Source organism: Ammodytes marinus (genome assembly GCF_949987685.1).
Source record: "Ammodytes marinus genome assembly, chromosome: 18".
Taxonomy (NCBI): domain Eukaryota; kingdom Metazoa; phylum Chordata; class Actinopteri; order Uranoscopiformes; family Ammodytidae; genus Ammodytes; species Ammodytes marinus.
Window position 1 is genome coordinate 24,754,643 of NC_137222.1, and position 12,969 is coordinate 24,767,611.

A 12,969-nucleotide genomic window follows, 5' to 3' on the forward strand; every position below is an offset into this window, starting at 1 on the left:
GTCGGAGATAACTGCCCTTACGCAGTCCCATGAAGCGCTCCAAAGTGGCCCATGTGCACACTATTGAATCAGCTCTCCTACTCAGTTACACATTTTTAAGTGATTAATATCTTTATTTCGGTCTGAGCAAACACTGAATTTGTAGGCTATTATCTTCTAATAATTGTCCAAAAAAGTCATCGGCTACCCGGCACAGCCTGCACTGCGAGTCCATGCTGTTTACAAACTTGCGTACACGAGCTGAGAGCTGGCGTGGGATTTGAACGTACCCTACGCTCACGTCCATATTGATAAATGCCGAGGTTTGCGTGGAAATGTGCATACACCCACTTTTCTGGTCTACGCACGGTTGATAAATGAGGGCCAATGTATTTCAGTTGGAGTAGCCTATAGCCTAAAGTTGGACCAGTTTCTAGAAGATTCACTTTCTTCAAGCAGTGGTACAGGAAAAAGTCTGCATCTTTCAAGAAGACCATGATTTTTATGCAGGACAATGCTCCATCACATGCATCAAAGTACTCAACTGCATGGCTAGTCAGTAAAGGCCTTAAGGATGAAAAAATAATGACATGGCCCCCTTCCTCACCTGACTTAAGCCCTATTGAGAACCTGTGGGCCCTGCTTAAACGGGAGATTTACAGTGAAGGAAATCAGTAAACCTCTCGGAACAGTGTCTGGGAGGCTGTGGTTGCTGCTGCACAAAAAGTTGATTGTCAACAGATCAAGAAACTGACAGACTCCATGAATGGAAGGCTTGTGACTGTTATTGAGAAGAAGGGTGGCTATATTGGTCACAAAAATAAACATTCAGGTTTAGGTTCTTTAACATTTTGGATTGACCAAGAGCACTGTAGTTGTTCAATAATAAAATTAATCCTCAAAAATACAACTTTCCTAATAATTGTGCACAAGGTGTATATTAACATAAATAAGTAGGCCTAGCCTATAGGCCCAAAAATGTTTTAATAATTCCCTGTGACATCACAATTAGTGTTTTACACAAGATGGTTGTCTCGTACTTTCTGTCACTTGTGTAAATAAATAGGCCTATATATATCTATTTTTTATATATATATATACAGTAATACTATCTATGGTATAGGCTACCTGGTAAATACCATGGTATCATCATGAAACAATGGCCCAATCTCCACATGCGAGGGAGGGTGACGTTTGACCTACTTTTCAACAACCACTAGTTACAGGCTCACCACAACTTTACTATGCACAAGTTCTAGACCATGAAGTGTCCTTCCTCTCCTTCAGAGAAGAGAAAGAGAGAGAGAGAGAGAGAGAGAGAGAGAGAGAGAGAGAGAGAGAGAGAGAGAGAGAGAGAGAGAGAGAGAGAGGGAGAGAGAGAGGCAGCCTGTCAGCGCCATGGACATATAAAGATGTGAGGAGTTGCTCAGCAACACGGACCAATTGAACTTGTTGAGACCGTATTCAAAGCTTTCAGGACTCCTCAGGTAAGGCCCGAGTGCTCATTACAAAACAACTATCTCCAAGCCGTCGTATCTTGCGGAGTTGCCTATGTTGACATTGTACTAACTATAGTATCGCATGAAACGACCGAGGCACAGTCTGTTTGCTAGTGCTGGAAGAGTGCAAAACCTACTAGCACCATACCTAGCAACAACATTATATCCTCCATCGACCATATGGAATTAATATCCCGTTGCCACGGACGGAAGTGAGGCTGCTTAGATTCCTGTTATCTGCTTTAAACATGTTTTTTTCCCCCAAAGTTTATAACACATAGCCTACATGTGTAGGCTACCTGTGCTGGGTCGTGACAGGACATACAACGAATAGACAAGTCAAACTTAACAACATAAGATTGAGAAATTCAATCACCTGGTCACATTTTTCCTTCACATGTGGACACTACCAAGTCAATTGAATGCTCGGTCAGTCACGCTACATAAAGCTCTGCTGGTTATTGCAATATAATAGGCTATAATAGGCTATAGCTATTATTGAGATAATAATTTCCTTGTCGTCGCAGGCTATTTTGTCAGAACAGGAAACCACTGCAACCCATTGCTGACTTCTGGAGTTTCTGGGTTATTATAGAAATATTTATGAATATCTAATATATAGGCCTATATATATTTTAAACATTTAATATAGCCTATAATTGCAATGCAGTCCCACTTGGTCACCGTTTTCCTACCTTTGTAGTAATTAAGGTAGCCAATTGAATGTGGCTTAAAATTTAATAATGTACATTGTAAAACAGCATGCTGGCTGATTCTGCTAATGGCACCCATGCAATACAGTGAGTCTGTGAGGCATTTTGCACACAGTGTGAAAGCGGAGCCTCGTGTCTGTGGTGTGTGGTTTGTGGCTGTAAGTGAACATTAGTTGCATCACATATGCAGAAGTGTGAGCAGTGGTGAAAAGTGGCGGGAGGGAGGGGGGTGGGGGGGGATGGAGGCACTGACAGTGTTGAAGGGGTTTGCTGGTGCTTATGAGGATGCCTGGGCACTCCAGGTCAAATAACTGGCTGAAATGAGTCATGTGTCGACTGTGACAGTGAGCCAGTGTCTGTGTGGCTGGGAGGGCTGGACAGTATCCACACAGGAGGAAGACATGCCTTCACACTTCCTCACCATTATCTCTAAATGTTGCTGCAATTCTGCTGGGCCATATGGAGGGAGAAGGTTCTCCTAAAGTTTTCAACATCTGAATGCATTTCCGATTGGCAGTGTGGCTATAAACGTTGCATTGCGGATGGATGTTATAACCATGGTTATAACCCAGAGATGATTTTACTGACAATATTCTGTGCCATAATAGGTCATTTTTTTTTTTTTACAAACGCCAGCCATGCTTGTTTCTTTGAGTGGCTTTGGAGTCCACTGAAAGGGAATGATTTTAAAAGTCATAAAACATCTATTCTCTATGACATCTTAATGGGCTACAATGTCTCCTTGCGTGTCTGTTCCATCAACTAGAACCAGGTAATCAACATGCTTATTGCACAGTAAGGTTTCCAATAATCACTGACTGAACCATACAGTCATATCTGAAAAAGAGATTTGTGGTTAGGTGGTGTTTGGGTTCCAACATGGTTCAACTTTGAGGGCCACTGTCTCCTGAATAGCCAGTATTTCTGTTTAATCAAACCACATTCTGAGTTTCTGACACAGGCAAGCATGTAGGATTTCTGACCACCTCTTTAGCTGGGTCTCGGAGCGCTTGTTTGGTCTGCCCCCGAGTGCGATTGCTGTATTCACACATGCCTGACAGATGCACACCTATATTTTTTACTTTATGAATATGCTTATCTGAAAGTTTTTTTTTATTGTGATAGAGGAAGAGGAAACAGATGTATGCGTTCAAATTGACACAGTGTCTCAATTAGTGTCAGAAGAATGTGTAAAGCACCTCTCACATTCTGACTTCAGTCTCTCTTCTTCCTGGTATCATTTGGAAAGATGACTAGAACCAAAAACCAGATAGGCATTAATGAGTTGTGTTAAATGGAAAGCAAGACAGTTAGCACGGCTTTGCTAATGTTTGTTGTTTACAAGAAAAAACAGAAAGGGTATGTTTTTAAAGAGGCTGAATCAGTGTCATATCATTCATGATTATACCAGCATGAATCTTAATGTGATAAAATGTTGTATATCAGAATATTTAGAAGATATTGTGACATAATGGCTCTATACAAGACAATTATCGTTATTTTTTGCATGTATTTTGCTGCCGCCGGTATTGTTGACTTGTCTTAAAATGACATGTATTACCACCAGTTAAACATTAAAATAGACTTAAAGCAACAATAGGTAACTGTTCCACCTTAATAAAACATTATATTCGTCAGTCTAATAGTCCAAACTGTGTAAACAGGGAGAATGGTGCCATTCCCACAGAGCACCCCGGTGGCCTGCTATACAGGTACCTTTAAGCAGCAGGCCAATGTTCTGGGAGAATGCGTGGTGCTTTGCTGCACTATTTACAGCACTAGCAGCGTTAGTTCACACAACAGCCTTCAGCTGTGTAGATCATGGACCTATTATAAGAGGTATAGATCGGGATGGCCATTTAGAATTGTTTCTTTCGTTACCAACAAGAATTAACGTTTATTACCGGTTAACTGTTAAGATTTAATGTAGCCTATTAGTGAAATACATGAAGCATTATAGCAGGCAGTGTTATAATCCGCAAACAAGTTTACAAATTTAGAGACTATTATTTTGGTGTCAGGTTTAGTTATCATTAAATATTGGAGTTCAACAGGGGAATTAAAAATTGCAAAATGGCTGCCCAATAATAGTGCTGGAAGACGGGTAGGGCCAGCCCTCCTAAATCTTTAGGTTTGCAAATATGTTTTTTTTTACCATAAGATGTGCTTTGTACCCCCAGACAAAATGAAAAAATTATTTAATCCAATTTTTTTTTTAAATGCTTTTGGCAGAAAAATGGCCGAGTATACCTTGAAATAAATACAAAAACATATCATGTTTAAGTTTATCAGTCATAGCACTTACATTTTTAAAGCAGGTTTGATTGTTTAGGAATAGTGGCTCCAGGTACTTTATGTTCAGTATTAACTGGAAGATCACTGCGAAACTAGAAACCTCACTTAAAGGCATAAATTCACACTTCCGCCAGTTTATGGTATAACCTGATCAGCATAGAGGGCTATGTGGTGATCCATCTCACAGAGGTGTACGGGGGTTATTTTGGGGTTGTTTCTGATGCCAATAGCCAGGGGTTCTATGCATAGGGCAAACAGCAGTGGGCTCAGGGGGCAGCCCTGCCGGACACCACGATGTAAACTAAAAGGGGGAGATCTTTCCAGGTTGCAGAAGATCTGCTTAGAGCATCTCTACCCATGCACTGACATTTTCTTTTGGATTTCAGACATAGGCTGAAAATAAGAGATTCAGCGATGACAAGATAATAAGCAATATGAAGGTTTTTTTGGAAAAGCAGTTTTTACTAGAAACCCAAAATAAAATGTTGAACCTGAAAATTAGCCAATATGTGACCTTTAATGGTTTGGGAAGCTGATTATGGTAGATTACAAGTTGGCACAGCTAAACACTTAAAACTCATTTAAAGGTCACATATTATGCTAAATGCACTTTTTAAATGTGTTCTAACATATCCATGGGTCCATGGTGTGCCTAGAGACTGCCAAAATATTTAAAAAAATAACAATCTCTCCTTTTCTCACTCTCCCCCTTTCTGAAACCCCCACCCCTCCCCCCCAATATACGCCAGTCAGAATTCTCCTCGTTTCTGACCTCACAAACTGGAAAGCCAGAAGCTTCCACTGTGCAGCCCACACCCCTATTTCTTATTGGTCCACGGCCCTGACAGACAGAGGGCGAGGCGTATCTGGCTTCGCTTCCGGACAGGGGGCGGGGGCAGCTCAAAGATTGTATATTTACGAAGGAAGCTGCAGCTCTTTTTAAAAAATAGGCCATTGTGAGATTAGCTGAACATCAGCATAGTACAATAAATTATCTGAAAGTTTTTTTCAGCAAACAATTAAAGAAAAACGTATTAGGGACCACTAAGACCATATAATATGGTGTATAATAGTACCGAAAAGTGTATAATATGGGAGCTTTAATATAATTGAATAAATAATCCATCCTTCACTCCTTGTCAATGGCTTGTCCAGTGAATCACTGATGTAAATCATGGACATATAAAGAAATGGACACCGTATTGAAACATGGCGCCCATTCATTCCTATGAAAGCTGCTCATTGGCGCAGAGAAGCAACAAGGAAGCGGCCATACTGATGTAAATGAGGTTGTCAGTAAGAGGAAGCACCAGATCATGCTCCGATGACTCAGTCAGTCACAAGGAAAGCCAAGACTCAATGATGCAGCTACTCACCAGCTCTCACTCTGGGATTTACTCATCCACCCTCCGCCACTTGTTTGTTTAAACTGGTCTCTATATCATTTTGAGCCACCACCTCTCAGGTATCATCAAATTATACTATGGTATTTGATAAAACAATAGTAAGTTGAGTTTACTATGTCTATGAGAGAAAATCATGAAATAGTATAGAAAAAACTGTGTGCTCTCAATGATTAGGGAATTTTAATGTTGCAAATGCCAACGCATGCATATTATTTTACCCTATAACCAAACCTACACACACACACACACACCACAAATGTGTTTTAACATCTCTCTTTGTTACAGTAGCTGATGGGTGTGATGCCACCATGGAGACACAGAATAACAACAACCAGCCCGCCCTAGACAACCACAACAACCTCTTCAAGATATCTGCTCAGGAGGATCAGGTAAGACATCGCATCATTATGGGTAATAAACAGCTTCATAGAACTTTTAGCCCCTTTTAAAAAAGATGTTTTGCATATTGACGGAACAAAGCGGGATTCGCAGTTTTAATTATATATATATTAGGGCTGTCAAAATTAACGCTTTAACGTGTGTGTGATTAATACGTGACATCAACATAACGTTGGCTTTCTGTTACAAATGAACAGTCCCATAGAACATGGTCACACGTGCACACACACACACACACACACACACACACGGACTGCAATCAGGTTGTATTCAGGTATGCAAAACCATGGATTCACCAAATAAATGCCATTCTATAGCCTATCCTATATTTGCTCAAAGACATAGCAAAGAGACAGCCAGATTGAAGTATGGTGTGGTAGCATATGTTTTAGTTGATTATAATTTATTTGCAGTATTTACACCATCATTTGGATTTTCAATGCATAAAAAAAATACATTTAAATGTATATATTCAACTACTGTCCTTTATCTTTTCATTCATACAACAATATACAGAGGAAATGGTCATTTTCCGGGCCTATTTCGAATGGTAGAATTAATCGTGATTAATCCACAGAATCCTGTTTAATCTGATTAAACATTGTAATCGTTTGACAGCCCTAATATACTGTATATTCAATTTATAAAGACACACTTGAAACTGACTTTGATCGCTTCACAGGGCGATTGATGTGAGTTAATCCGCCAGGTACGTGTGTCTGATGACGGGGCTGTTATCTTAATGTGCACAGTCTTTAATAAGAAACATAGCAGTGCATGTTACAATGGTTTAGCATCAATGGCTTGGATGCTGCCTGTGCATCCTTTACAGTATGTTGAAGCGTTCTTTCGTCTTGTTGGTCTGTGTGGTCTTTGGCTGCTGCCTCAGAGATATGAATACCTCGGTTGTCGCACTTTTGTCTCATATCGTAAACATCACACTCGCCACAATCCGGTCCTACAATTACAGCCAGACGTATTTAGACGGAGAGCGTTGCAGGATTTTGCCGGCAATTATACTACCTTGGAGGTAGTCAAATTCACAGCATGGTCTGTTGCACCTCTCGTAACCCTTTACGTGATGGCACTTTCAAGGGCTCTGTGAAATGGGCCTTTGATACTTGTTTCTGTGTTTCCTCTACTGTGCCAAACCATGACCCAAAAACAGAGGTACAAGAGACAACAGAGATAGGTTTTTGCACACCTATTTTACATTGTTAAAAACCTTTAATGAATCTGTTTTATTTCACAGAAAAACATAACAAGCTGTCATTACTTCTGCACTCTGGCAAACTTCCGCATTGAGAAGCTGATAGGCAGGGGCCAGTTCAGTGAGGTCTACAGAGCCACCTACTTGCTGGAGAGACAGCCTGTCGCACTCAAGAAAGTCCAGGTACACTACACTGTTTGATACTGCTGAAATGAATACTGTAAATAGTTTATGCCCATCATCGATGATGGCAAAACTGAACTAAAATCTGGAGCCTGCCTGACCAACATCTTGGTATTTATAGACAGTATTATATGGTGACTGATTTGAGCTCATCACAAGTATATTTGTTTCAATGTATATGTTTGATAGGATGAAAAGAAATAAGAAATGTGAGTACTGAAATATATGTTCGGGACTATTGAGAAACAGTTTCACCGTTACTGTAATGGCCAACATGAGGGGATATCACAATACAAATAGTTTGTTATGTTGTAATGTGCATATACATCTTTTTAACTCTCAAATAATGAAGATTCGAAAACCATGCTTACTCACTGACTCTCATTATCAGTGGACATGTACATAGATACTGATAAACTGTCTCTGCCAACATGTTGGCCCTGGGGATGTATTGGTTGGGGCCTAGTTTACATAAAGTTTCACCCACTTCTGAAACAGGGACTTTTTGTTTTTAAGGGGACATTTTGTCTTTGTCATTTCAGATGTTTGAGATGTTGGATGGCAAGGCTCGTAAGGACTGCATCAAAGAGATAGATCTACTGAAGGTAAAGGGCTTTTATATGATCCCAGACAACATTTGAAGTCTTGTTGGACATGGACAAAGGCAAGGCTATTGACTTGTTTAAACTGTATGTCTATTGGTGCAGAGGATTTGTTACTTCTTATTAGTCTTGTATGTTATATGCTGTGTTATCATGAATAACACGCATGTTCTACTGTGTGTCCTCTGCAGCAGCTGAATCACCCCAATATAATCAAATACCTGGACTCCTTCATAGAAGACAGTGAGCTCAACATAGTGCTGGAGCTGGCCGACGCTGGAGACCTGTCCCAGATGATCAAGGTGAGGAGCAGCTAGCACACAGTCTTTACCCTTAGACCCAACCGCTGTTTTCATTGTCTTCTTAATGCAACTCTTTGAACTTTTAACAATGTGTCTGCCAGGGGGCGCCTTTAGCTCAGTTGGTAAGGCGTCCCCCCCCCATGGGCCTCGGCCAGCAGCGGACCCGGGTTCGATTCCAGCCCGCGGTCGTTCTCTGCATGTCAGTCCCCTCTCTGCCCCATTTCAACTCTGTCTCTACACTATCAATAAAAGAATAAAAATGCCAAAAAAATATCTAAACAAGAAAACAATGTGTCTGCCTGTTTTTGCTCTTGGTTTTTATAAATCTTCTCTTAAATGCAATTTCTACTGTCTAATCGTCATGTATATAATGCCCCTGTAAAGCACTTTTAATTGCCATGTGTACGAATTGGGGCATATACATAAACTGACCTTGCCTTGTTGGACAGATACTGTGCCACAACTCAGCACATGCCAGATCCCAGAATACAATACTTAATAAGTTGATTACTGTTGTGTAAACATTAGGGTGTAAAATACCAGTAAGTGAGATGAGGATCCCAGGATAACTCAGGAATTCTCACTGAAACATACTCCATATGTATCAAGAAGCAATTCTAGATACTAAACCTATTAATAAGAGTTAAGAGCAAAAAATGTGTCTTGACCCAGTTGTGCAAAGTTCTCCACTGAATTTTCCCATAAATATGCTGCTACGTGTAGCACCTTTCGGGTAAGCATCGTGACTTCTTGTGGACTAACATTCCTCCCTTTCTATCTGTTTTAGTACTTCAAGAAGAAGAGGAGGCTCATTCCAGAGAGGGCTGTATGGAAGTATTTTGTGCAGCTGTGCAGTGCCCTGGAGCACATGCATTCACGTAGAGTAATGCACCGCGGTAAAGACCTTCTCATACATTCACTCCTGTTATCCATCCTACTGCTCTCCCCAAACCATCCCCTCACCTCATTCAGCATTTTGCATTCATATTTTTAGGGTCTTTTTCAAGTTTTTTCTTTCTTTCTTTCTTTTGTTCCTATTCTATACAGTCAAAACACAGGAAGGCAATATGTATATAGTATTGTGATCAATTGTGTTGTCAAAATCAGTGAATATCTCCTCCCGATCCACAATGTGTGTGTGTGTGTGTGTGTGTGTGTGTGTGTGTGTGTGTGTGTGCGTGTGTGTGTGTGTGTACCAGATATCAAACCAGCCAACGTGTTCATAACAGCCACAGGAGAGGTAAAGCTGGGCGACCTGGGACTGGGTCGCTTCTTCAGCTCTAAAACCACGGCAGCACACTCCTTAGGTAACACACACACACACACACACACACACACACACACACACACACACACACACACACACACACACACATACAAACATGCATATAGTATATGGTACATGAATGCATAAATATGTTTTTCATTTATATTGCTTTTAATGTGCAGTCCATGAAAAGCAATAGACTATAACTCAGCTGTAAAGTATTTCACTGATTAGTGCTGATGCAAGAAATGAAATAACTTTTTCAAACGTAAAATATAATGCTATAAAGTGGTATATATAATCTGATGTGTGTTCGATATATGTGCTGGTGTACTAAGATAATGATCAATAAGAGGAGATTCATTAAGTGTTTTACAACATACATTTCTTTGCTAAGATGAGTTTCCATACTTGCTAGAATAGTTCATAATACATGTACAGTGATAGTATAAAACCTTCTTGGCAAAGTCATTTTATTTTTGGCACTTTTCTCTGTCCCAGTGGGGACACCGTACTACATGTCACCGGAGAGGATCCATGAGAACGGATACAATTTTAAGTCAGACATCTGGTCTCTGGGATGTCTTCTCTATGAGGTAAACACACAGTTTGAAATGATCCTGATACATATCCTGTCACCAGTGATCTCCAATCACATTGTTCACATGTTTTACAATCTATCTGTCATTTTCTCATCCAAATGGGTCCATACTGTGATTGATGTTGGTTGATGTTAATTGTCCAGATGGGGGCGCTGCAGAGCCCCTTCTACGGGGACAAGATGAACCTGTTCTCCCTCTGTCAGAAGATAGAGCAGTGTGAATACCCTCCACTACCACCAGACCACTACTCTGACAAGGTACACACATACAGCGGAGTGTCAGGCCCACTTTGAGCCACATCATTATGAGGGAGAAAAAAAGATACAGTGAATACTTTAAGGTGGAGTCAGTGATTCTAGAGAACGCTTTTTGTCAAAATCTGTGAATATATCCCCTCATCATCCGCTACCTGTCCGTACTGAGTGTGTGTGCTAATAAGAAAATCCAATGTTAATACACATCCTACGCTCTGTAACTGGTAAGTAAATAAAGGGGGCCCGTAGCTAGAATTATGCTAGTTGACTCTTTAATTATTTTCAGCACACACACAGTACTGACAGGTAGCAGGTGATAGTGAGGAGGTATTCACTGATTTTTACAACAAAAAAAGTGACTTTGACAACAAGCGTTCATCAGAATCGCTGACTCCACCTAATTGGTGGTTGTTGCATAAGATTTATTGACAATGAGAAACATGAAGCATAACACTATTGTTATCCTTTAAGCTAATTAATGTGAGTTCACAGCTGCGGGAACTGGTGAGCATGTGCATCAGGCCGGACCCAGACGTGCGGCCAGACATCCTGTTGGTGCTGCAGACGGCCACACAGATGCACCTGTGGACAGCCAGCACCTGAGACTGTCTGTGTGAGCATCTGTGGACTGAGGAGCCCTAGCACTGAGCTATGTCTGGTGCTAGCATTGAGCTCTGCCTGCAATAGGCCTCGCCCCTCAGCTTGACTGGAGGAAACCATGAAAAGACTTGCCCAGGTGGACGGTGATGTTTGGACATCCAGACACCCACTCACGTTGTGTCATGGGGGATGTGATTGGTGTTTTAATGGCGTGGCACTCGAGGAAAGTGGAGTTTATGAAACCATGATTGTTTACATGAGCCGAGAGGGGAGAGCCGTGTCTTACCTTGATGTCAGATTTCTCTAAGCAACATTATAGGAGTAACATTCCAAGTTCACGCAGTCCATGCAGGCTACTTCTTGGTTTCCTGTTGTCTGCATAACAAAGGACCTCCTTTCTTATTGCCCAGTCTCAGTGTGTCAACTAGGTCACTTGATGGATGAAGAATACTCACACACTTTGCCAACCTCTGACTTTATTCTTTTAGTTTCTTTGGTAACTCAGGGTATTTTGAATTTGGGACAAAAAAAACATTCTGATCTCTAAATACTTCCTTTTGCATATAATTTCAGTGTCGATAGTCGAATTAAGAAGGAAAAGAAAAGCATATTGTCAAAGCAAAGAACAACCTTGTTATAAAAATATTTCAAATTGAAATCATCCTCACTCTTCCTGGGGGGAAAGATTGACTGTGGCAGTACTCTTTATTGAATCTTTTAATTACAAATCAACAAACAGTTTGTGCTATGGTGGTGGGGTTTGTTTACACTTCCAAAGATGCTGCATAGGATTGTAGTTTTATGTGAGTTTTTTACCATATCGGAATTCTGAATTTCTTCAGTGTGTGTTTACATGTGGAACACATTCTTACTGTAAACACCACAGAGATGCTGTGAAAGTCACTTTGACGGATAGTACTTCACATGAATATTCCTTTTAAAAATGTAAGGAGCATTTCTAATGCATTTCTCATTTATATTCTGTGTGCCTTACCACACAGAATAGCTGAAACTCATTGGTTTCTTAATGACTGTTCTATGATATGCTTGCATACCCAAGGAAGGTGAAAGTGTAGCGCTTTTGTCATGTTTAGACAACTTGTATCTTGTGTATATCATCTCCTGTACTTATGGAATCTTGACAACGTTTTTGCCATTATGTTTTTACAAACCAAACTTTTCTGTGTAACATTAAATGCTGCTGCGTGTGGAACCACTGTCCAGTGCCTACTCTTTTGTAAAAACTGTAATTAATAAATATACAAATCAATTAATGTATGCGTGTGTGTCATGGGGTTTGTGAGTCATTACACAGGTAAGCACAGAAGTTTTCAACATCTCATATCAGGAGAAGACCTTTTTTGTGATGTTGATAGGGAATATCTTCAGTGGACATATACAACTAAAATAAGGGATTAACCTAGGATATTTCGGTTATCCTGGCTTGAGTTAGCCATGATCCGGTTGCATAAAAGTGGAGGGACTTAAGTTACCATGGAGATTTATCCTTTACGTTTAGCCTGGTCGGGACCAGGCTAAACGTAAAGGATAAACATATTCTGTTGCCTGATTGGCTCAGTCAGCTGTCACTCCGATCTGAAATCAAGGTGTTTAACAGTTATTCCATGATCTTCTGTGTACTGCTTTATTGTCATTAG

The 12,969-nt window shown here is 40.5% G+C and overlaps 1 protein-coding gene across 1 annotated transcript; it reads left to right on the forward strand.

Moving 5' to 3' along the window:
* The first annotated feature begins 1,443 nt into the window (after nt 1-1,443).
* LOC307265090 (serine/threonine-protein kinase Nek6-like) lies at nt 1,444-12,503 on the forward strand. Its single transcript, XM_080046665.1, has 10 exons — nt 1,444-1,466; nt 6,178-6,281; nt 7,544-7,684; nt 8,227-8,289; nt 8,478-8,588; nt 9,376-9,484; nt 9,788-9,895; nt 10,357-10,451; nt 10,601-10,714; nt 11,204-12,503. Exons 2-10 carry the CDS (start codon nt 6,201-6,203, stop codon nt 11,312-11,314), a joined length of 933 nt encoding a protein of 310 aa, XP_079902791.1. The 5' UTR covers nt 1,444-1,466; nt 6,178-6,200; the 3' UTR covers nt 11,315-12,503.
* Nucleotides 12,504-12,969: the final 466 nt, after the last annotated feature.